The 23,956-nt window shown below is 45.3% G+C and overlaps 3 protein-coding genes across 4 annotated transcripts; all 3 read right to left on the reverse strand.

Moving 5' to 3' along the window:
* Positions 1-2,236: 2,236 nt before the first annotated feature.
* On the reverse strand, positions 2,237-11,982 carry srp68 (signal recognition particle 68). The gene is made up of 16 exons (XM_027019522.2): positions 11,871-11,982; positions 11,703-11,769; positions 11,510-11,623; positions 10,956-11,151; positions 10,134-10,216; positions 9,924-10,033; positions 9,522-9,604; positions 8,931-9,071; positions 7,001-7,099; positions 6,842-6,909; positions 6,573-6,726; positions 6,091-6,185; positions 5,828-5,957; positions 5,120-5,195; positions 4,928-4,980; positions 2,237-4,128 (listed from the first exon to the last, which is right to left on the reverse strand). The coding sequence occupies exons 1-16, from the start codon at positions 11,950-11,952 to the stop codon at positions 3,901-3,903; spliced, it is 1,779 nt and encodes a 592-aa protein (XP_026875323.2). The 5' UTR covers positions 11,953-11,982; the 3' UTR covers positions 2,237-3,900.
* Positions 11,983-12,383: 401 nt separating this feature from the next.
* Positions 12,384-16,522, reverse strand: polg2 (polymerase (DNA directed), gamma 2, accessory subunit). Of its 2 annotated transcripts, XM_027019520.2 has the most exons (8): positions 15,792-16,522; positions 15,218-15,335; positions 14,687-14,792; positions 14,356-14,541; positions 13,843-13,983; positions 13,341-13,421; positions 13,015-13,112; positions 12,384-12,866 (listed from the first exon to the last, which is right to left on the reverse strand). In XM_027019520.2, exons 1-8 carry the CDS (start codon positions 16,294-16,296, stop codon positions 12,701-12,703), a joined length of 1,401 nt encoding a protein of 466 aa, XP_026875321.2. In that variant the 5' UTR covers positions 16,297-16,522; the 3' UTR covers positions 12,384-12,700. The 2 variants fall into 2 exon arrangements, with proteins under 2 accessions (XP_026875321.2, XP_026875322.2); XM_027019521.2 differs by lacking the exon at positions 12,384-12,866 and having other exon boundaries at positions 13,021-13,131.
* A 329-nt stretch (positions 16,523-16,851) lies between these two features.
* LOC113583266 (probable ATP-dependent RNA helicase DDX5) lies at positions 16,852-23,910 on the reverse strand. Its single transcript, XM_027019513.2, has 13 exons — positions 23,652-23,910; positions 22,634-22,802; positions 22,444-22,540; positions 22,169-22,302; positions 21,998-22,063; positions 21,760-21,901; positions 21,357-21,517; positions 20,813-20,985; positions 20,551-20,661; positions 20,204-20,265; positions 20,065-20,124; positions 17,891-18,112; positions 16,852-17,670 (listed from the first exon to the last, which is right to left on the reverse strand). The coding sequence occupies exons 1-13, from the start codon at positions 23,690-23,692 to the stop codon at positions 17,240-17,242; spliced, it is 1,869 nt and encodes a 622-aa protein (XP_026875314.2). The 5' UTR covers positions 23,693-23,910; the 3' UTR covers positions 16,852-17,239.
* Positions 23,911-23,956: the final 46 nt, after the last annotated feature.

Here is a 23,956-nt window from a genome sequence, read left to right on the forward strand (position 1 = left end):
ATTATTCATGGCAGATAATCAGTGTAACCTGAAGTGTTCAAAACTCCAAAAACAACAACAACAAAAAAACTTTTTTTGACAGTAACAAATACTTCATAGGCAGACAAGAGTGTAATCCAAGTAGCCAAATCAGAATAAATAAAGAAAAGAAAAAAAAACAGAATTAAATCACTTATATTTACCTGACACCTTTATCCAAAGCAATTTACAATTTTATGACTGAGTACAACGTAAGCAACTGAGGGTTAAGGGTCTTGGTCAGGGGCCCAACAGTGGCAACTTTGAACCAGCAACCTCGAGTGCCTTTACCACTGAGCTACCACTATCCATGTAATCCCACTGGTATCAGTAGTGACCAAAATTGTTTTGATTTGTTTTCTTCAAAAAGAAAACGTATAAACTGATTTATAGTTTGCCCTGATTTCATATGAGCATTTTTATGCAGGTTATCAAAGCTATTTATTTCAAGCATGCGTTTGAGAATAAAGATTTTTATATTAGTTCACAAAACAAAATAAAAATGTTATAATACATATCCCACTACAATATTTGGTATATATACACAAAGGGTCTACTGTTGATATTTGAATAACACTATATTGTCCCATTTATGTCATGCTCACAGGAGATGTACAAATGTTAATGGTCACAATTGTGCCTCATTGCAAATATATAATTTGTACAGATTACGCTGCTGTTGATGCATTCAAATGTGACATAAATAAAATGTAATGGCCAAGAATATAACTTTGACTTCTACCAACTTTTCCGAAGCATTTTTAAAAAAAGGCATAGAGTTTGTATCTTGTGACGAAATCTGAATGCTGTGGGGGAACGGCTCACGTTTTGGAATGTAGCCGGGTAGCTTTCTTTCAGCAGGTCTGAGGCAGCCAACCTGCATTTCTGGCCCTTCTTACTCACATGGGAGGGTGGCCAAGCGTCAGACCTCACCCCTGCTCCCTCCGTTCCTATGTAGGGTCAGCGAGCATCACTCCACACGCGGGTTACGTTGGGAAAGGAACGCCATGTTTCTAGTGGCAGGAACCTCGCTTCGGGATCTGTGATTTGATACCAGTTCTTTTCCTATTTATGCTTGTTAAATTGTTAAATCTAAGTAGAATATAACAGCAGTCAAAATATGCTTAAGAAAAGGTTCGCATAGGAAGCAAACCGATTTATGAGGTGTTCGTTTTTGGAGTTCTTTCTGGACGCTTCACTTATAGACGATGTGCAAAGACTTGTGAAATTTCATCCTGACCTTTCCTCCGAATGCCTTGGTTCACGGAGGTATCTGGGGAGCAGTCTCACCCTAACGTTCTCACGCGGCACAGAGCATTACACTGTGTGTGGTTTTGGGTCATTTGTTGAATGTTGGATCTGTAGCAGCCCTCCCAAAGCACAGCTTACATATGATGTGCTGATGCCCTCAATGTATTACTGGGCTTGTGAGACTAGGGGTGTGTCTCCTACGTGCCAGCGTCAACTGTTTATCAGCAGACTATGTTACCAACTGTTGGCATCTCAACGACACGAAGACGCTGGAGCTAGTGGTCCAAATTAAAAAAAAAATACTGAAGGTTGTGGCCAAAATTTAACTGCAGTGGCACATGTATCTTTAAACAGGCTGGATTACATATAATGGCATCAAGGGATTAAATAATAAACAGAAAATCATAGATGCAAATATTTCATTCTGCAGAAGAGTAAATAGTGAGAGTGTGCATGGACAAAGTTGTACACAAAAGCATGGAATGCGTAAAGGAATGCTGCTGTTACCAGAGTGATAGAGATCTGTTGTGGAATTTTGGGAGGGGTGAGTGAAAAAGATGGGCATAGCATCCTGAGCACTTGAACAGAACTCTCTCCCTCACACCCACCTGTCAATCATGAACACTATTACTGCCTGGTCTCATCAAATTCTTGTAATATCTGGACATGGAACTTGAAGCCATCCACTAAGGAAGAGCAACAGAATACCATATAAACTATGAGCATTCCATATGCAAGAATGTAACTACAGAACAATGGTGCACTGTCCAATATACTCCCCCCGCATGCGCACAGAGAAATCAAGTTAGTGAAGTTTGAAGGCAGTAGACACATCTAATGCTTTTAATTAATTAACTTTTTTTTTAATCATTAGCCTTTAAACCATCTACCATTCCCACATTTTTCCATTACATCCATTTTCCAGTCAACAATTTTATTTGTGGCCACAACAAAACATTTTCAGAGATTCCAGCTTGAGTTCAGTTTATTTTTGCTTTTTAAAACACTTAACAGAAAAAGAAAAACAAAATGAATTAGACATGAATCAAAAGATCAGCACATTAGCCAGAGTACAACAGGTAAATCCAAAACAAGAGAAAATGGTACTTAGAAATGAGTTCAGATGACAGACACTATGACGAGACTCAAAACCTTTTAAGGAGTGTGGCGGGAGAGATTCCCTTTGGTACTAGTTGCCATGATGGCAGTAGACGAGCGCTGCTGTCTAATGCCTACGGTAACACAGAGGCCAGTAAACTTTAATGATGAGCTCCTGAGCGGACAAACCATTAACCAGTCAAATTCCCTCTGGACGGTTTTAAAATGCGTCAAAGCCGGCTGGCTTTTTCTAGAACAAAACTCTGAAGAGTTATCAGACACTAGCCTTCAAAGATTTTTCCAGATTGTTCCCATCTAGAAAAAAGTCAGGTATTCTCAATTCATGTATTTGGTTAAAAGTTGGAAACAAATCCTCCTTTTCAATCAAAGTTCATGGTACAAAAATAATTGTTACAGATCCTAATGCAATTATAGGACCAATTTAAGACGAAACAAATGACAGAGGCCGACACCCAGTGCCAAACTGACATTCGTCTTGGCTATTTCAGAGATTAAAATGTCAATTCACAGACATTCCATAGACTCAATGAAAAACAGAATCCTTCTTAGCTCTGGTTTCCCACCTGTAGTGTACGGAGTTGTAGATATATTTGTGGCCTCACATTCTCGTTGGATTAATTACTCAACACTGGCTTATTGTGCAAACTAAAATTAAAACTAGTTAGCGAACACTTTAGATCAAGAGGTTAATTCTACAAAATGATTCTACATATATGAAATAGTGGCCACAGATTGGGAATAGAGCGCAGAGACCAGACATGGACCGTGGAGATTCCACTATGAAATCGTCCTCAAACCGCTGAATGCCAAACCCTTCTGGACCAAACAAAATTAAATGTATAAGACACATGGTAAAGCCAAACTAGGGACTGACAGATTCAATTCCTTGTTGATCATACACCTCCACTATACAATCTGAGTGCAGAGTCTCCCAATCCAATTATTTGGGAAACCTCGACTAGTCTAATTGTGTGTTCTGGTCCAGTTGCTCATACACATGGACCTGAATCAGTTAATCAAGCTCTGCAGAGCTCTTTATTCCCAGGCTGAAGTAAGTGTGTAGGGCCCCTGATAACTGGATTGAGAGCCTCTTCTCCTAGAGGGCCACAGTACTGCACAGTTCAGACCTTCTCCTGCTCCAACATACCTGAATCAACGCATGGTGGGCTTGAATCTAAGAGTCGCTCAGTGCTGAATCAGATCTCGGTGAACGAGGCCAAACCCTGACTCTGATATTTGGTAAACACTGAGCACTCAGATCAAGCGATCACCGTGTTCCGCTGTGGAAACGTACCCTGAAGAACTAAGACGGAGGAACTGCAGCCCAAACTGTGCAATGCTCTGAGCCTCCAGGACCTGGACTGAGGGACAGACAGCTGATTTCAGAAGAACAAGAAAGAAAGGGGTGGTTGAGGGCAGGCGGGGGTTTGTAGCAACTTCAGATGGAGCTGGAACTCCCGATAGCTCTCAGGTCTCCGCCTGCGCAGGCCCGAGTGAAGCCTCGCTCTCGGTTTAGCTGCCGAAGCCGAAGATGCCCTTGATGTAGCCGGTCAGGCCGCCCTTGCCCTTCTGTTCCACCTTGTCATCCAGGGGCGGGAAGGCCACGTGGTTGAGAGCCAGATCGAAGAACAGGGGCTTGCACGGGATTGGCTGGAAGTCTGGGGGAAACTGCACCAGGTTAGGCTGCTTGCCCAGGAGCGAGGGGTCGAGATGGAAGGTATCCAGTCGCTCCGAGAGGGGCTACGGAAGGGTTTTAAATATTTTTTTAAAAAATAAAACAAACAAATAAAATAAAAAAGAAGGAGAGAAGCCGTGTCACGGTGTGGCTTTTGTGACCAAGACTAGGACGCGAGATGGAAAGTGTCGCCACGCGGGCGTAGGAGTGTGTGTGCGAGCACTGCAGTCTCAGATGCCATTGCAGGGCGTGTCTGCTACCTGCGAGTAGTTTCTATTGTAGCTCGGCAACGGATTACACACTCCCAGTCAGCCGTTAACCAGACACCCATTTAATTATAAAAAAGCTTAATAGTACTTAACGTGGTGATTGTTTTTTGGTAGCAGTGCGCTTCCCCGAGACATAACAGAGAAGGCAGGCTAGAAGAGCTTGATGTTAACAATGCAAATAGAGAATAAAGGCTTATGATGGCATGTGAACACCCCCCCGGAAAGGCAGAGGTCAGAAGGTATGCTCTATAGTGACACACCACTACTTAGGAGAGGACAACGATAGAATGCGGCTCAGTAGTGTTAAACCTGCGTGTAGTGCGCAGGAGTGTTTTGTCATATTTAGATCATTACACATGCAGGTTGTGGCTTCCCCATTCTGCATGCCACTACGCCAGAAATGTTATGGGGACATTATAAACATGTTGACCAGACTAGCAATAAATGTAAGTTCGTAGCGACCAATTATCTGCTGTGGCATTTGCATAATGCTAGCTTTTATTAACTTTAATTCAGCGTTAACTGTGCTGGCTTCCTTCAGTCTTTTTACAGGGTCGCCATACGGAAGCAGCCTTGCACTCGTGCCTCTTCTTACCGTATTGTCCTTCACCTGCTGTTGTACAGGTGCTTCAGGAACATCCTCCTTGTCTGAAAAAATCAGAATACCACATCACAGAGTCAACGGAAAATCCAATTAACGGACCACGGAGCGTCTAAAACACGATAAACCCCATTAATAAATAGCTGAGCTCCAACTGAAACAATGGCTGGCAGGACAAGAACCCACCCAAGATAGCCGCTGCCTGGAGAGAGTATTTCTCAGCATTGACCTCGGCAATCAGCTCCTGAACATCCGGAAGGTCCTTAAATGAGAGACACGGGAATAGGATCATTAAAAAAAACAACGAGACGCATAAATCAACGGCGCTCATACCAGGAGTCAACCCAACACAGTGGACAAACCAGTCAAATTGATCATTTACTACCATCGCTTATGGCCCCAAATTCCTCCTTTTACGCACCGACCACGCCTTGCTGCTCTCTCAAACGAAATGCTGGCAGGACGTGGGGGATAAAAGGGCAGTTGGAGCTCGGTGGGTAAGGTACTTGACTGGTAATCGGAAGGTCGCTGGTTCAAGGCCCCACCACTGCCAAGTTGCCACTGTTGGGCCCCCGATGATGGGAATCATAATGAAAAGATCAAAGGAAAACAAAAAGGGACACTGCAGTCTCTGCAGCACGGCGGAAACTCTTTTCAAACGCCGGTCACCAACGGGCTTAACTATTTTCACTGTTCGCTTTGATCCGGTGGTGATGTCAACTAGCTATTCATTCATATCTAATGTTTCATTGAGGAGGAGGAGCTAATGCTGCTGACAAGCAGACAGCCAATCAGCACCATTATTCAAATTAGATCATGCACGGGTCAAGTGATTCATTATTCAGGAGTCATTGTACATAACCCTGTCAGATGGAAATGAACCCCGAGTGCTACCTTGAGGCTGTTATTGAGATGTTTGGCCTTGGACTGGACCTCCCTGGCGTATTTCAGAACCCTCTCGTACAGGACCAACGCCTCACTCCACTTCTTCACCAGCACGTACGACTGGGCAATGAAGAAACACCTGCACATGTACACAACAGATGAGAGGTGAGACAGGAAATGCAAATTTAGGTTTCGGGATATACCATTACAGTAGGTAGTGGCAGAAGGGGAGGGCTGAGCTGGGACCACACCCACTCCACACGTGCATGCACCTGTATGCCTTGTAGACCAGCGTCTTCAGGGCCACCTCTTTCTGGAAGGTGTGGTCCTCCTCCAAGCCATGCAGAGTTGACAGTTCAGCCAGACTCTGCAGAAAGTCCAGGTTTAAGAGAACAAAAAAAGGGGTGTGGTCAGAAAGAGGAGAGGAGCGACGACAGCCAAGCACGGGCGGTGCGGTCGGGTCACGTGACAGCTCTGCACCCACGGCCCCGGCTCGCCATGAAAAAAAGGCTTCAGGACGCAAGCAGTGAATGAGCCTTACGTATTCATGGTTAGAGGGCCCGATAACCGTTTACCAGATACAGTGTCCTATAGGGAACGTGTGTACAACTGCATTGTAACATGTGACATAAGAGAATACAGGGAGGTGTGTGTACCTGCAGTATATTATCGCAGGGGTCGGGTTACTGCACGTGCAATATCATATTGCAGGAGTTAGGGTACTGTGTGTATGCGCGCGTGCTCACGCGTGTACCTGCAGTATGATATCATACAGGCGTATGAGGTCTTGAGGTCTGGGTCCTCGCTTGTTCTCGTCAGGCTGTGGTTCCTTCAGTTTGGCCTGCAGTGCATGTGCCATGCTCTCATTCCTCCTCACCACTGTCCACAGCTTAATGTAGGTTAGGTAGCTACACACACACACACACACACACACACAATATGAATGTCAACGTTGTGTAACAGCATTCTAAAGTTCCTGTTAATAAGCATGAACACAGTGTGCGGACCCTCTGCAACACTGACCTGTGCAGGTACTGCACGTTGGACACCTTTCCACTCTCAGTACTGTCCACAGCACGCTCCCTCTGTTTCTGTTGGTGCACGTCCACCCACACACACACACACATTCATCAACTGTCCCGTCACGCTCGTGCAGCGTGATCTTAAAAGTGTCCCCCTTACCCCGTCTGCCCTCAGCTCCTCCCTCACGGCCTGGATGGTGTCTCTGCACTCGGCCAGCAGGGTCTCGTACAGACGCTCTTTCGTCTCCTCGTCGGCTGCCTGCCAGGGACACACACACGCGCGCCTGCACGTCACACCCACTCCTGGCCAACATGGCGTGCATGTGTTGTGGAGTGGCATCAGGACCCCGCCGCACAGTCGGTCAGGTGCCGGGCACCACACTTGGCTCAGAAATGGACGTTTACGTATGTAGAACATAATGGAGTGTAATGGAGTGTGCGTAAAACGCATGCACCCATGCGGAGACGCATGCAGATGTACACTTAGAGGGACATGCAGAAAAAAAGAATTAAAAAAACCCCCCAAAAAACAAAAACCTTTAAGCATCTATTTCTATAGAGGTACTACCCGACAATTCAGACAGGTAGAACAACATGCAAACCCCTGGTAAAGGCATAAACATGACTCATTTTTTAATAAAGGGATCGTCTGTAGACAAATATGTAGCATTGAACACAGAGAAAATGTCTAAAAGTAGCATAAACAATGGATATTAAAAAAACAAAAACAAACCCACATCTCTACTTGTTAAAGTAATTGCAGAACACACACGGAGCAAAAAGCTAGCACCTAAGAAGACTAATGCCTAGTCAAAGCACAGTCAGTCATACATGCCAACATGAGGATGAATGTGTCGTGTGTGGTGCCACGGTTCATACGTACATGGCATAACGAGGCACAAACCTATACGACGCCTCACAAGCATAGAAGCAAAACCAGGAAAACCGGTTGCTTAAACCAGAAAAAACGAGAGAGGGAAGACACGTGCACACACACGTGCACACCCCCGGAAAGGTCCTCAACCGAAACATGGCTGATTAGATCGTCAGCTTAACAATGAGAGAAAATGCTCAGAAGAGACACCAGCCAAGCCATTTTGGCTCCAACATAGACTAGCTGCCACCCTTCTAGTTTCAACAGATACAAGCCCTCACCCTAACCCATCAGTCTCCGGTAACTCTGATTGGCCGAGTCAGGTGTGCGGGGCAGGGCTTGGGAACCCCGAGGAGCCCACAATGCTTTTTAACCTCAGCTGCCGCTTCCTTGCAGTGCAGCCAGGGGGGACCAAATTCGCCAGCCCAACAATTGTCCCAGTGACTCATCCAGCCTAGAATGCACAGGAGTGGGTGGTGTACGCAACACACGCCTCGGAGCACAGTGACGGGCCCTGCCGCTGAGAGTCTGGTTTCACTTCCAGCTGTGTTTTTTTCCCCCCTTTCCCTTCTCAGAGTAATTCAGCAGCGCTGAATGGGAGCCGACAACGAACAAGGAGCGGAAGTTACCAGAAGTCTGAGCTCGAGCTCAAACAGCATTTTAATACTGGGCACGGGAAAATCTTCGCACTTCAAAACGGATGCGTAAACAAAAAAAAAAAAAGTGAAAAAGTGAAAATGTGCCTTAAAAAAACCCAAACTATTTCAAGCGGGAGGGAGGGGGGTCAGCAAATATTGCGCGCCTCCGAGGTGAAAGGGCATGGCCAGCACGAGAGGCGTGTGTACGTTAAAGGGGTGTGTGAATGTGTGAATGCAGTGACCGGATGGCATACTTTGTGTCTGAGCAGGCCTTAAGTTAAGGGGGGCCAAGGGTGGGGACAAGCCTTTTCAACTGCAGGACACCAAAAGGGACACGCGAGGTCCCCCTTGTGGGGAGAAGGAGAAATACGGGACTGCGTAGATTTCAGGTCTATTTACTGGTCAAATCAGGCACACACAAAAAACGTACACAAACTTATTTATGTACCTTAATACAGACTGATTGGTGTGTATGCCATCAAAAGTGTCGCATTTGAGAGTGAAATATTTTAGTTAAACGGAAACCCCCAAGTTTGAGTCTGTGTGTGCGAGTGTCCGGAGGTGACCGGATCTCCCACCTGGGCTATAGCTGCCTCGTTGTCAGCCAGGCCCAGCAGAAAGATGCGCGCCTTATCGATCTTAACGGGGACCGTGCGACCCCTCCACTCCACCTCACTCATGGTGGCAGCCTGCTTTGCCCGTGTCTGAGTAATCAGTGCCTGTAGGGTGGGGCAGAGAGAGAGAGAAGACATGAACAACAGATTTCTGCAGAGATACATTGTGTTTTATATCTTTCACACAATTATACTTGCATTTTATTTCATATCTGCGGTCTGCAGTTTCATTTCTGTCTGCAGACAGATGAACACAGCCTTATAGGCTTCACCCATTATCCTCCACGTGCAACACTTTAAACAATTATTCATGAATTGAGGAGATTTGCATGCGTGTGCTGTTCTGTTGGCTCCCTTCTGAAACGCAGCGGTCCTACAGCGCCCTCTGGCTGTCGGAGAAATGACCTCGCTTCTATCCACCAGCACTGAACCGTGTGTGGCAGCAGACCAGGAGCAGGCTCCCAACGCTCTCTCCATCCGCTCCTGGAGAGTCACTGTAATGCAGACCTGCAGGAGAGAAACCTGCCCTGCCGGGACGACGGCATGACCCCTGACCTCGAGCTTCTCAGCCATCATGCCTCCGCCTCCTCCTGCGCTGAGCCTCATCTGCATCAGGTCGTTAATGGCGTTCTGGTCACCTGTCAGAGAAACATGGAGCTGCCAGTTAGGGGTGTGCGCGCGCGCGTGCATGTGTGTGTGTTCTCTGCCGAGTATCGATTGAGTGTTGACTACATCTACATTTGACAGACGCAATATGCTAAATGTCATTATATATATTTATTAATGTCAGAGAGAAAAAGCTTGAAGCCATGATGTGAGAAATAATGTTGCCTTTATGTGTAAACAGATGTACCACAAACAGATGTGTGTAGTTGATAATTTTGCAGGTCAGTTTATAAATGTAGTCAACACTCATTCAAAACTCAACAGAGAACGCCAGTGATGGTGTGCACTCACCGATGTTGTAAGCGCAGTAGCGGATGTTGGGGGAGATCTCCTCCACTCTCTGGCGGTACAAGACAGCCTGTTCCTCCGTGAACGCACTGGCCAGCTTCTCGTAGATGGTCCTGAAACACCACGCCAGTAGCAGTGACAAACTCCCGCTCACCAGTTACACATAAACCAAGATCACAAACCTAAACACTGCTACAAGACACACACACTCACTTGCACTTGTTGAAGGCCTCCATCGCCGATTTCCACTCCTGTAGTTCAAACTGGACCATGCCGGTCAGGTAGGCAGTGTAGGCCTAACGAACACAGCACGCCGTTACAATCACATTTACGCTGCGTTTAGCAACAGCGCACATCTGAGGGCGACCAGAGGCACACACAAACGCACAGCGGGACTGGAACAGATGCCATAAACACCGCCTCAACGCAGCGAAGGAGGATGTTTCGGCTCATCTACCACATCAAGAACGCGGCTGGACGTTGAAGGGTGTGTTCTGATCAACTAAACTCAGTGACCGGGGCGCGCTAATTTAGAGGCACCCGGGAGGCACTAAAGCTTGTGTGTAGCTAACCGGTCCTAAAACGTGTGACCCACACTGGATGTGAAGGACAAGAGATACACATCACATCTCACTCGGATCACATCTAAACGGGAATATTACACCAGGCCCATGAGCCGTCATGGACTGACAACATGGCAGTCTGAGGGGGAATTTGACTCTGGCAATGGTCTCGCCACACTGGTCTCTCCAGCTGTTGGCAGAATGTTTACGTCCGGGGTGCTCTTAGCCACTGTGACCCATCCAATACCGTTTTCCAGAAAATTTCTAAAGCAGTAAGCACAGAGGAGATGGGTTCCAGATACGGTTCCGTTGGAGCAATGCAATGCACGAGAATAAATAAAAATTAACATTACTTAATATCACCAATTATCATTGTACAATGGATTCAACGGTAGGTGAGGCAATGAGATTTCAGAGCGGAAACTCTGTTTGACAAGGGAGAGAAAGCTGAAGGAGGTGTGTGGGGCCGTACCTGGGCCTCGAGCTTGGTCTTGGCATCGACGCGCGGGCTCTCGCACAGCCTCTCCAGTTGCTCGCCGTGCTTGGCCGCCTTGCGCAGGCGCGCCAGCAGGTGGAAGCGCTTGCGCGGCTCCGTGTTGGCCTCCTGCTTCAGCTGCATGGCGTAGCTCCATGCACGCTCCGCCTCCATCACCACCAGCAACAGGTACCTGTGGGGTGGCGAGAGAGAAGGATGGATAGACAGATGGGGGGGGGGGGTAATGTGTCTTCAGTAGGGTGGAGTGTAACTGAATGGAGACCACTCCTGCCAACTAAGCTTAGTGCATTTTCACTGCTGTAACTTGCTTAACATGGGCAATGTCTCAGTGGTTGAGGTACTCGACTTGTAATGGGAAGTCCCACCACTGCCGAGTCCCTACTGTTGGGGCCCTGAGCAAGACCCTTAACCCTCAATTGCTCAAGTTTACAAAGCCAAACAGAAACGCACGTGAACTTCTTAAAATTCGCGTCAGCGCTGTAGCTTTCATTGTGCATCTCGCACCACCCAAAGCGTCGGCCGCTGCGCACCTGTGGTCGGTCAACATCTCCACGGTGACTTTTTTGCCCGTGAACTTGTGCCGGTTGCCCATCCTGAAGCCCAGCGTCTTCCGCAGACGACGCAGCCTCCGCGAGCAGTATCCCCTGGGACAGAGGGGGACACGCGGGAGTCAGCGCGAGGCGACGGAAGCGCGGAGGCGCGCGTCGGTAGCGGGCGGCTCACCTGTAACGCTGGTAGTCCCCGTGCCTGAGCCCGTGCTGCTGCTGTGAGTCTTTCACGACCTGGAGGACTGCGAAACGGCGCTAAGAAAAAATAGAGAAACAAACGGCACGAACCGCTCAGTTACCGCCAGGTGCGACCGGACCGACGCGTGTCGGCAACAAAGGATACTCTCGAGGCCGAGGCCCTCGTCCGACTCCTTGCCGTCCTCCACCGGTGACACTTTGGCGTCGCTCAACTTCTCCGCGGCCATTTCTCCCCCACCAGCACACGTCGCCACAAGAAAGGAAGGAAAGCCTTCGACCCGGAAATACAGGAAGCACGAAGGCGTGGCTAAAGAGCACGTGGGCGTTATCCGCCATTACCCGGATAGATAGATAGATAGATAGATAGATAGATAGATAGATAGATAGATAGATAGATAGATAGATAGATAGATAGATAGATAGATAGATATGAGAGGGCGAGAGCGCGGACGGAGGTCCTTCCTCAGCTGTGAAAAGTTGCGAGAGTGTAGATGGTTTTCTTTGGGTTTACTCATTTTATTGCTGCCATAGCAACAACTGGCAATGCAAACAGAAACTGATGGCCCAAAGATGTTCAACAAATCCTCAACCAGCCTTCTCTCTCATATGCACACACACATATATATTATACACACACACAGCATAAAACACACCAGAATTTTAAAACAGAAGTGTTCATGTTTTTATTCAACCATGTATTTGACCATCTTACATCAAATAACAAACTCCAAAGTAACAAGGTTTTTAGTCAATGCTCTCCCAGCATGTCACCCAGTCTCATAATATCAAAAGGTAGTCAACACTGAGAATCAGGGTTGTGTGTGTCAAACATGAGAAAAGGCACACTGATCTAGGATCAGGCCCTGCCATCTCACCAACCATAATCATTGGTAATCAAGATTTCAAAGGTAACACAATGGCTCTGGTTCCATAATCCCGCTTTGAATCAGACAATCCACAGGCTACGCAAGCGAATCAAACTTTTCCCGCAGCGGATATGTACTTAAGGAAGAACGGCTTGATCTCGGAGATGTGCATGGTCTCTCTGATGGTGGTGTCACGGTTCCGAACTTGCAGGAGCCCGGTTTCCAGAGTGCTCTCACTAATGGTCAACACAAAGAGCACGCCCATCTCATCGTACCTGCACAGGGGATAGGGGATTGCTTCAAATACTGCACTACTGTGCAGACCACAAACACACCCATGAAGCTTATAGATTTACTAAACAGAACTGTATCAGAATATGCAGATATATCCCCCTGCAATGACTTGGTTTAAGACGGTCATACTTGGCATGCTGGCGCTCCATGGAAGCGATAGTGTCCATATATCCCGGCCAGGCAGAGATTCCCACCTCTAGGAATTCCTGAAGCAAGCCCTCACAGACCTTATCAAATACATTTGTACTAATAAAAAAATCATAAATTACAGTCAGAGCCTCTTTGCAGAAAGTTTCAAAAAAGATCTTGAATAAAACAGCCCAATTAACTTAAACAAATATAAACAAATATTTAAGTGTAGTAATTGTAGTACTAGTTCTAGCATTATTATATAGAATATATTCCTAGCTATTAGTAATTAATGTAGAATATTGATTGAAAGGTGTGATGACTACTTGTCTGAGCTCAGAGGTTGGTCCTCTAGCCATGTCTAGGGCAACTTTAACAGGCGCTAAAACAGGATGCAGCTTCAGAACCTGAAGGAAAGAGAGGGATAAAGTGTGACCAGATAAACCTTGCTGGAGGCGCACACACACACACTCTCTGAAACTTTAATATTACAAGTGCTTCTCCTTTACTGCTGTGGTGTGCGTTTTCCATCAGCGCCAACACACCTAGACTTCCTCCCAAAAAAAATACTAAAGGCTTGGTGCAGTGTCACCAAGTTATTTGCTCTGTTTAAATCATGAACCCGCCACTGAACTGGCTGTCTGTGGCATGTAAACTACCCCAGATGCTAAAATGGAATTAAACAACTTAAATTAAAATTAAATAAAAAATCTAACGCCACAAGCATGAAAGAATCCCTAATTAAAAAAAAAAGCTTTATGTTGTGTTGACACTTTTGTCAAACTGTGTGCGCGTTGTGTGCGGGTTGGGGTAACCATGCTAGCTTGCCTTTCTTTGATGAAGCCTCTGTTTGTTGTCCATTTTCTGTACATGCTGTAAGGAGTTAGAGAGGTAGGCCAGCACTCCTCTGTCCATGTTGGCAGTGACGGCGATGACGTGAGGCAGCACCACCTTCCGCCCGTCCTTGCACTACGCTCAACGAGGAGGAGACAAAGGTGGTGGGTTGGGGCAGCAGGACTCACACGACCCAAAGCAAGCGTCTATCTAAGGTTCTGCACGTACTACCGCAGCACTTTAAACTCGTACCCGTCTAAAGGTACTGACTAGTGGAGGATAAAAACAGCAAAATACCACAGAAAACATTTACCTGACCCTTTTATTCAGTGACTTACAATTATGACTGAGTACAATTTTTTTTTTTTTTTTGAGCAATTGAGGGTTAAAGGCCTTGCTTAGGGGCCCAACCATCGCAACTTGGCAGCAGTGGGGTTTGAACTGGCAACCTTCTGATTACTAGTCAAGTACCTTAACCAATGAGCTACCACTGGAAAAGACATTTACCTGTAGTTGGGCTTTACTGTGCTGGTGAGTGTTCAGGAGTTCAGTGTCTCCCAGGTTCCACAGCGTTTCCAAGACCTCCGTGCCCCAGGGGAACTGGTAGAGGACCTCCACGCCATAGGGGATGCCCTGCCTCAGGTCTTCCCCAGACACGTTGCGCACGCTAAAGTCAGACGGCCCCAAAGCGAACTGGGGGTGGGGTTAAAGGCTTTACATTACTAACCCTAACAGCAACAAGTCAAATTTGGGCAGTAAAGGACCACTGAGCATATGTGGCCATACTGTGGTCGCACTGGGCCCTGTGGTTGTTTCAAAATATTGGTTGTGTGGTCACCTTTCTCCACCACTGTAGTCTCTGGCGCGTCCAGTAGTCCAGCCACTGGGAAGAGGTGCGAGGGGAGCAGAACCACACCAGACAGGCCTCCGTCACCTCAGAGGAGCTATCAAACGACAAAAATTAAATTGGCTTCATGTACGGCTCATAATTTATACGTGTTCCCATGCCGGTGTCTTCAGACCCAGATTAAACCTAAGACTACGGTGACAAATCATTTGTAATGGTGATTCACTATTTGCAGTGCATCTTAGTTCAAGACTACACTTAATCCAGGTCTGAGAAGCCCTTAATGGGCTTTCATGTAAAACTTAAACCCTACTAAAAAGAACAATATATGTAAACAGTAACCACCTCTATCATATATAATCTACTATGTTCAATGTTTTTTTTTTGTTGTTGTTGTTCTTAATTGTGCACTCTGTACTTTAATATTCACACTGACCATTGCGAGAAAGGGACAGTCAAGCATGCTATGGCTTATCATAATGAAAATTAGTAAAGTAATAATACGAAAAGCTGAGGCCTCACCAACCAACTGCATCTGAATCTGCTGTTTCTGGCTGGTAGCACAAGCCAGTTTGTGCCAGGCCAAACGGCAGCTTCCTGTTCACGAGCTCCATGGATGGGACATAGCGCTCCAGAGCACCTGCGGTTTGGAGAGCCAATGACAGACAGTTAAAGCCAACAGCGTGTGCTAGAATTGCTTTAAAGTGTACATGCTAAAGTTTAAAAGGGACACCGATGTCAACTACTGGAGAGATCTCTGTACCTGTTTCTTACTCAAGCATTGCTACCCAATATACTGACCCCAGTCTCCTGAACATGCAGAGTCTGGTTTTACTGCATCAGAAATTTGAAATCAGTAAGTACATGCCCAGGATGTTTGTTGGTTGGTTGCAATAAAGACCTCTGGCCATCATCTCCCACTGAGGTATACAGTTTCATTTCTAAAATAACAATGCTTTACTAGGAATTAAAAGTACCTGCAGATGCTTACTGATCTAAGACCAGTTTTGCATTTTTCATTACAAACTGGTTTAAAACTTTACAAAGCGGTTCCAACACGTCGTTGCATCTTCGTCCAGGGACGAGGCACACCCACCTTGGAGAAGGCTTGTCCGAAAAAACTCCTTGTGCTGGAGAATCTGGCGGAGTCTTTCCGCCAGATGCTCTTCCGTCAAACCCGTTTGGCTGTGCATATCACGGACAGCATCACCCTGGATCATCTTCACCGCGGCCCCATCCATGGAGCTGTGCAGTGTACTGATGCCAAACACCTGCGCCCTTGACCGCACCACTGAAGTCCACCACTGCTCCAACACGTTCTGCTTAAGATCCAAGCCCAGGGGTCCATACCCGCAACCTCTACCCTTCTTAAGGGACGCACTGTGGATTGCACCGGGAGCAATGTAATAGTGGCGACCGCAGAGCTGCAGCAGCATGCTCGCTGGATCTGCTACGTCGTTGCTGGTCCCTTCGCTGTAGTGAGAGAGAACGGTACGTCGGTAGTGCTGAGGTAACCTTAGCAGTTCATGCAGGAATGAGACAGTTACAGTCTCTCGCCTAAGGAGACTTAATCGCCTTCTTATACAATAAGTAACGATCATCCTGGAATTCGATAGTGACTTTACTGTATCCAATGCGGTTAGCTAGCTAATCGCTATACTATAATATAATACCGTGCCTCTGCGGACATGCATGAGCCAAGAAATACGTTTTTAACGTCAATGCATATTTCGAGCTTGAGAAAATAAAGTCTCCACTACCAGTGACAATGTGCCCGAAAGCTCGAGCGGAATGTACCACTGGATAATTCAAAGTTCTTACGGGGGAAGAGAACACGTGCACACCATGATCTCGGAAGTACTTTCAACCATTTTGCATCACATAAACTACCCAGTTTGGTTAGTTCGGATTACACTTCACTGTTACATGTAACTGCACTCATTACGTTTTACCCCTTAAATCCATTCGTTCTCGAAAGGTACTAGATTTACTAAATCTATTTCTAAAATAAAATTAAAGTGTCCCTTTCTTGTTGAAGCAATATTAAGGTTCAAATGAATCGGCTACCCAATTAATTCGTGTTACTATTTATATTTCAAATTAAAAGTCGCCCTCGAACGTACCACTAAGTCATTAAATGAACCAAACAACAGAAATCAGGTTTTTTTTGCCTCTTTTATTTTAAGGGTCCATGCATAGTCCTCTTTTCAGATTTCTAAACATTAACATATAAATCAAAAAAAGTGCATTTCCTAGTAAAAAATAAATTACTGAGGAATGTAACAAAAAAGAAAGAGAAAAAAAACTTAATGACGTTCAGCTGTCTTCAAGATCACTTACGCTGTGTTTTAACAGGCTGGGTGCTCTAATGAGCATACCGCCAACCTCACTGTAAGCAAAATAAACAGTACAAATGGATAACAATACTACTACTAATACGAATAATAATAATAATAATAGTAATAACAGTAATAGTAGTAATAATAATAATAATAATAATAATAATAATAATGACTTCTATCTTTGTGTGTCTGCAGCCTTAGTTTACTGAGGGAATGCAGGGGGCATTGGATAGGGTACCATTGGCTGGGGGGGCTGTTGGTGAGGCTGAGGGGGTTGAGGGGGGTTAAAGGGGAACGGTGGGTGGCTCATTCCATTCTGGGCTGGAGCTTGGTTTCCTTGGAATGGCTGGTTCTGGAAGTTCTGATTCCCAAATGCATTCGGTGGGTTCCCCCCGCTGCCATAGGTGGCCTGGCCGTTGGCGCCGTAGCCGTTACTGGTGTAGTTACCGCCGCTACCGTTTGCTTTGTTGTAGTTGTTGCCGGCATTGTAACTGCCGTTTTGCACCTTGGGTCCACTACCGTATGCCCTGTCAGCATCTCTATCCCTATAGCTACCGAAATCTCTCCTACCCCCACTGGAGTACCGGTCCCGACGGTCGTCCTTGTAGCCTCCCCGACCGCCCCTGGAACGACCTGCAGGACAAAAAGAAACGTGACGAGCGAGGTCAATTTAACTGCACAAACAGATCAAAGAAATACAACTTGACACTGTTAAGATCATACACTACCCTCATCACTGCTTCAAGTACATGAACAGCAACCAGTCAATCCCAACATGAGCTCAGACTAGTAATTTGCCCTTAAACAGAGCCTTTGCCAGACTGCTGGAGATTCAAAACATGGGTAGTCTCACCTCCTCGGTCCTCTGCCATCTGCAAGAGCTTGGGGTTGATGGCCTGGTTGGCTTCGCGGAGGACAGAGATGAGGTCGCCCGCCTGCTTCATGTTGTTTGGCGTAAAGAAGGTGTAGGCCGTACCCGTTTTCTGACTGCGGGCCGTGCGGCCAATTCGGTGGATATAGTCCTCAGACGAGTTAGGGTAGTCATAATTGATGACAAATTTCACATCCTCCACATCTGAAAAGTATTGCAGTGTGGCAAAAAAGCGCGGATGCGCAGACAATATTTTTTTTTTTGCACACCACAACAGCCACACCAGAGAGAGACAAGTTAGCAGAAATGCCGCAAAAATTAAACAATTACTGGATACTTCGCTGAGCTGAAAAAGATATGTTAAAGATACGTTAAAAAGACCAAATCCAAAAACAAAAAGTGAAAGTAAAACCATAACTAGCCTCGTGGGAACACTACCGTGGGAAGAGAAAGGATGCACACTCCATTTGTTTTAACCAAGCAACAAAACAGAAAATAAAACAGGAAACAAACCTAGAAGTACCCCCACCCAACTTCTTTTTCTTTATGTTTATTAAACCAGGAGAATAAACTGCTTACCATTAAGGAGTATGCATTCACTAGTCCATTCCCAATGCAGCCAACTCCCCACAAATTGTCAAGTGACATCCAGGTGCTTCTAACGCAGTAGGGCCACTATCCGCACTGTTGCCTCCTCGTGTGCCGACAGACCCAGGACCATACGGTTGCCTTTTATTGGGACTCTACAGGCAGGTCCTTTGAGTTTTCCCTTCAGCACACTCATAAGAAGCTTGCTAATAAAGGCCACACTGCTGTCTTGCCCAGACCAAACAGACCGCGGTTAAAGTGAGGGGCCCCGAAAGAGCCAAAAGGTATCAAAACAAAGGGGAAAGAAAAAGAAAAATCAAAATACAAAAATGTTCAAAAAAGTTGTTTAGTTGCATCCTCCCCCCTCTGTCTGAGCTATTAATGAGCGCTGGCAAAATCCCTCATCACAGTCTTGTCTAGGCAAGATCTTCCCAGAAGCCAGTGTTCACTTGAGAAAATGTCTCTCTCGCTGGCAGGTCTCGACATGACTTTGAACAAAAAAAAAAAAAAATGAAATAAAAAAGCAAAACAGACGCAGGCGAGGGAGGAACGTCAATCGTGGAATTGGATTTTTGCTGCAGCTGACTTACTCTCGTTTCGAGCACTGTTTTTTGGGTTATTTTTTAAGATTAGAACTTTCTGCTTCACTGTCTACAGGTGTCCCAGAGCCCCTTTAAAGCATGTGCCAGTTCTCACCAATTGCGGTACAGGAAGAATGGAAGTTGAAAAACTGCTCTCTCCATTTGATAAACACCAGCACTTTAAGTAGAGGGAAAAAAAATAAAAAATACTGTTTTTAAAATGTATATATATAAATTATTGCTTGCAAACCTGCATGCTTCAACAAGCTATGAAAGTAAATCATCTTTCAAAATTTCAAAGAAGCTTCTATTTGCCATTCAGTGCAATACAAAAATGCATGCAAGGCCAAAAAACCAACAACAACAACAACAACAACAACAACAACAAAAAACCAAAACCAACGAACAAAACCAAACCGTAAAACCAGCCATAGCCGTTTTGGTAGACATTTTGAAATAGACACACAACTGGATAAACTCAGTTACCCAAAGGTGTATTTGTAATCTAGAATACATGGACAGAGAACAGATGTGCATTGTTAAAAACCGCCAGATATAAAAAGAGCAAAGGCTTAGCCACACTGCCTTATTGAAGGTTACTGGCACACAGAGCTGAGCTCGGACAATTCGTTTTAGATTTCACCTCTCTAAGCGACTGGGTGGCCGCCAGTCGCCCAGTTCCACTCCTCCTTCCCCCTCTGCTGGCCCTGGGGCTCGTCATGCCTAGCCCCTGCCACCTTTAGGTGAGAAAAACTCAGAATGCATAGAGAAGTTAAAGAAAGCAAAAATAAAGAAAGAACTAAAATCACTTTCTTTAAAAGTGAAACAATGCTTTTGGTTTTTGCATATTGTGTTTTTTTGGGGGAGGTTTTGTGTGGGGCTGTCAAAAAAGAAAAAAGGAGGAAAAAAGAAAAAAAAAGAAAAAAAAAAAGAAAAAAAGAAAGAGAGAGAATGACAATAAGTACAGTCATTTCAGGACATACTCACCAAGACCACGGGAGGCCACGTCTGTCGCGATTAAGATGCAGGCTTTGCCATATTTGAACTCTATGGACAGAGAGGAGGACGGTTATTTGGGGAAGGCAGGCGATTCGCCGCTGCAGCCCCGTGAGTCACGGGCTCTCACCGTTCAGAACCCAGTCTCTCTCCTGCTGGCTTTTGTCTCCATGAATCCCCATGGCAGGCCACCTGGAACATGACAGAACTCACATAAGGCAAAAAAACAAAAACAAAACAAACAAAAAAAAACCCACAACCAAACATTTCCTGTTATCCCTCACACCCACAAAATATTCTACATGCATTTTTTTTCCCCCACCAAGTCTAAACATATGGCTTCTAATTCCTTATGTAGGCCATCATTCATGAGTAATATAACCAGCAAGTAATTGGAAGCGAAGAGCTTAATGGAACAAATTTGGTTTGGCTAAATCCAGGACAAACTGTGAGGATGGCCAGAAAATTGGCTCTTACCCGTCTCTCCTCATCTTCCGGGTGAGTTCGTCACATCTTCTTTTAGTCTCCACAAAGATGATGGTCTTATTCTCCTTTTCACTCATGATCTCCTCCAGCAAACGGATCAGTCTGACAGGGATCCAGAGAGAAAAACATTTTTCCAACTCATGCATAAAAGGGGAGAAAATAAATAAATAAATAAATAAATAAATAAATAAATAATAAGGTCTTTAAGTGACTGCACTTTATATAGTATAATTAAGCGCTTTTTTGTACACACTTGTCATCTTTCTCGCCATCATTGCAAACGTCCACGATCTGCAGGATGTTGTGGTTGGCACTGAGCTGCAGGGCCCCGATGTTGATCTGAACATACTCCTTCAGGAAGTCCTCAGCCAGCTGACGGACCTCTTTGGGCCAGGTAGCACTCCACATTAGCGTCTGCCTGTCTGGCTATGTGGCGATATGAGAGAGAGGAAGTACAAAATTACTTTGAAGGAATCCCACTTACTGCTAACTATCCAAGGAAGGTAGCAGGGAACCAATTTACGCTATAGATTCACACCAGATAACACTGAACTGAAATGCAGTATTAGTTTAAAGAAATATATACATTTCATGATGTCCAGCATTACAATGCAATAAGTAAGTATACTTTCAACCATACGACCCTGGGATTTTTCCCCCCTTGCCAAAAGCATTGTCTGAGCACTCATCTAGTTATGGTCCAGAATGAGTATAAAATTTCTCAGCTTTATAAAATGTAAAGTTTTTGAAGTGAAAGGTTTCTCAGCTCTCAACAGAAACAGAAGAGCTCAGCTCACGCGGATCTGGTCCACAATCTTGCGGATCTGTGGCTCGAAGCCCATGTCCAGCATGCGGTCAGCCTCGTCCAGCACCAGGTAGGTGCAGCGACGAAGGTTGGTCTTCCCTGCCTCCAGGAAGTCGATCAGACGGCCGGGAGTGGCAATGCAGATCTCAACCCCTGACAAGGAATGAAGAAAATCAGTCTGTTTAATGTTAAAAATCAGTATTTTTAACGTTCAAAGACAGACCTGCCTAATCAAGCTGACAATTCTCACTTACAATACTGTTCAGGCATTACAACAGCAGCTCAAAGCAAAGTGCAACAATAACAAATGTGTAGCTAAAAATGAAAGATCACCAAAAAGGCTGAAGGCATTTGTAACAGCAGAAACTTTTCAGGTGCTGAGCTGCCTCTCCTACCTCTCTCAAGGTCGCGGATCTGTGGCCCTTTGGGGGCGCCACCGTAGATGCATGTTGATTTCAGGCGAGAGGCTTTTCCGTACTCCGCAGCAACCTGTTGCACCTGCTGGGCCAGCTCGCGAGTGGGTGCCAGGACCAGACACTGTACAAGGTCAGAGGTAAGGCATGCACGTGTCCACCCTACAACAGCTTACTGCTTGTAAAATTTACATTGTAATAGAAATGCAGGGGAACTTACAATTGGGCCGTCCCCATGCTCGAGGAAGGGCTGGTGGTTAATATGCACAATGGCTGGCAACAAGTACTGTAGAGATAAGAAAATGCATACTTAATTCTTACCTGTTCACTTTAGAATTACAGATACATATCTAGGACAAGTGTCACTGTGATTAGAGTAATTAAAACGCACAGCGAGGGTTTTTCCAGAGCCTGTCTGGGCGATGCCAACCATGTCTTTCCCGCTAAGAGCAAGCGGCCAGCCCTGAGCCTGGATTGGGGTGGGCTCAGTCCACGACTGCTTGTTGATTACCTCCATTACATAATCTGTAACAAAGTAAACACAGCATTCCAGACCTCAGGTTCACATTACAGGTACAACAGATGGCCTCTTAAAAAAAAAAGTAGAAACAGAAAATAACTGAGTGTATATGTGAAAAAATATGTATTACACATTTGTTTACATACTGGGGAAGGCGGCTTCGTGGAACTTTATGATGGGCTTGGGACAATCTCGACCTTTCACTGTAACTTCTTTTGCCTTTCTATACTGTTCTACCTCTTGCTGTTTTGCAACAAACAAAACATTTGACACAGTTAAAGAAACAAGAAAACTTTCAAATATACGTTTCAGATCTTGAGAAAAATTAGAGCTAACCATCGATCTCCGGGTAAGATCAGGGTGCTCCTTATAGAAGTTCTTCTCGAATTTTGGAAGCTCGTCAAGGTTCCAGTGTTTTTTACGCAGTCTCTCGCCCGGGTTGCCGAATTTACCGGGCGGAGGACCGCTTCGGCCGCCTCCAAACCGAGGCGCGCTGCTCCCATACCTGGCACAGACGACAGCAGATTACATTAAAATGCACAAAACGCAGGCAAAGACAGCCCCCCCCCCCCCCGTAGTCAAACGTAGCTGTATTTACAGCCAACACATCGACAAACGCGTACGAATAGAAACGCATCGACTGTTATGGTCAATAATCCATATCATGCAGAAATCGAGCGATGGGAGCCGTTTTTCGCTTTGAACACTTCTGCGTCACATTGGTAGCCGTCCCTTCTGCCATTTTAACTCCGGCCAGTAGATGAACAAAGATAGGCGAGCCGGCCGGCATTTTGAATCATTCTTTTTTTTTTAACCACATGGTGACCAAAAGACAGAGCAACAACAAAACCACGATCGAGCTGTTTTAAAATGACAGCAAATAACGTCACTTTAAAGGAAAGTGGAAATGCGTTTTATTCTCATAAATACTACTAACGCTAGATAACCACACACTCGCCCGTTATCATACGGATAGCAAAGATGCTAAGCTAGCTAGCTAAACGACCAATACGACGCCTGACAAGCTAGCTAGGAAACTAGCTGAAGTTAGCCATATCGACATCGTTTACACACACACTATTATATTTTATATATATATATATATATATATATATATATATATATATATATATATATATATATATATATATATATATATATGTACACACACACACATACATACATACTAGCTAAAAATGTTCATAGTTGTTTTCGTTAGCTAGCTAACATGTTCTCTGAGTAGCTAGAAAATTCTAGCGGCGCTTCTTCCTCGAGTCCATTAAAGCTCCAATTCCTTTTGAAAAGACCTTACACTGAAATTAAAAAAAAATAAATAATAATAAACCAAACTTACCCCCTATCTCTTCCTCGATCTCTATCTGAATATCCAGGCATGACTAAACGTAAACACAAAAGAAATAATACACTCTCTCTCTATATATATATATTTATATATTGGATCCTTCTCGATCAACCTTCGTCGGTTACGAAAATGTCGGTTACGCCGGCAAACGCTTCACGAGATCATGCAAATTACTTTCCTATCAATCCGCTGCGCCGGGACTCTTTTTAATCATTTTCGGACAGCAAATCTTCTCCGAATGCTGTCAGTTTTGGGATTTAATACTATACATTTATTGAAGTGCGTTAACAATAGAC

This window comes from Electrophorus electricus, chromosome 1 (assembly GCF_013358815.1).
Source record: "Electrophorus electricus isolate fEleEle1 chromosome 1, fEleEle1.pri, whole genome shotgun sequence".
In the NCBI taxonomy this organism is placed as follows: Eukaryota; Metazoa; Chordata; class Actinopteri; order Gymnotiformes; family Gymnotidae; genus Electrophorus; species Electrophorus electricus.

Excerpts from the sequence above, each read along its gene's own strand:
- LOC113583266 (XM_027019513.2), bottom strand. The coding sequence starts at position 23,692 with ATGCCTGGATATTCAGATAGAGATCGAGGAAGAGATAGGGG. Across the intron at positions 20,662-20,812 it reads GATGGCGAGAAAGATGACAA|ACTGATCCGTTTGCTGGAGG; the intron begins GTGTGTACAAAA and ends GATCCCTGTCAG. Across the intron at positions 17,671-17,890 it reads GATGGCAGAGGACCGAGGAG|GTCGTTCCAGGGGCGGTCGG; the intron begins GTGAGACTACCC and ends TTTGTCCTGCAG.
- polg2 (XM_027019520.2), bottom strand. The coding sequence starts at position 16,296 with ATGATCGTTACTTATTGTATAAGAAGGCGATTAAGTCTCCTTAGGCGA. Across the intron at positions 13,984-14,355 it reads ACAGTAAAGCCCAACTACAG|TGCAAGGACGGGCGGAAGGT; the intron begins GTAAATGTCTTT and ends CGTTGAGCGTAG. Across the intron at positions 13,422-13,842 it reads AGAGGCTTCATCAAAGAAAG|GTTCTGAAGCTGCATCCTGT; the intron begins GCAAGCTAGCAT and ends TCTTTCCTTCAG.
- srp68 (XM_027019522.2), bottom strand. The coding sequence starts at position 11,952 with ATGGCCGCGGAGAAGTTGAGCGACGCCAAAGTGTCACCGGTGGAGGAC. Across the intron at positions 9,605-9,923 it reads CTACTGCGCTTACAACATCG|GTGACCAGAACGCCATTAAC; the intron begins GTGAGTGCACAC and ends TTTCTCTGACAG. Across the intron at positions 4,981-5,119 it reads CCAGGCAGCGGCTATCTTGG|ACAAGGAGGATGTTCCTGAA; the intron begins GTGGGTTCTTGT and ends TGATTTTTTCAG.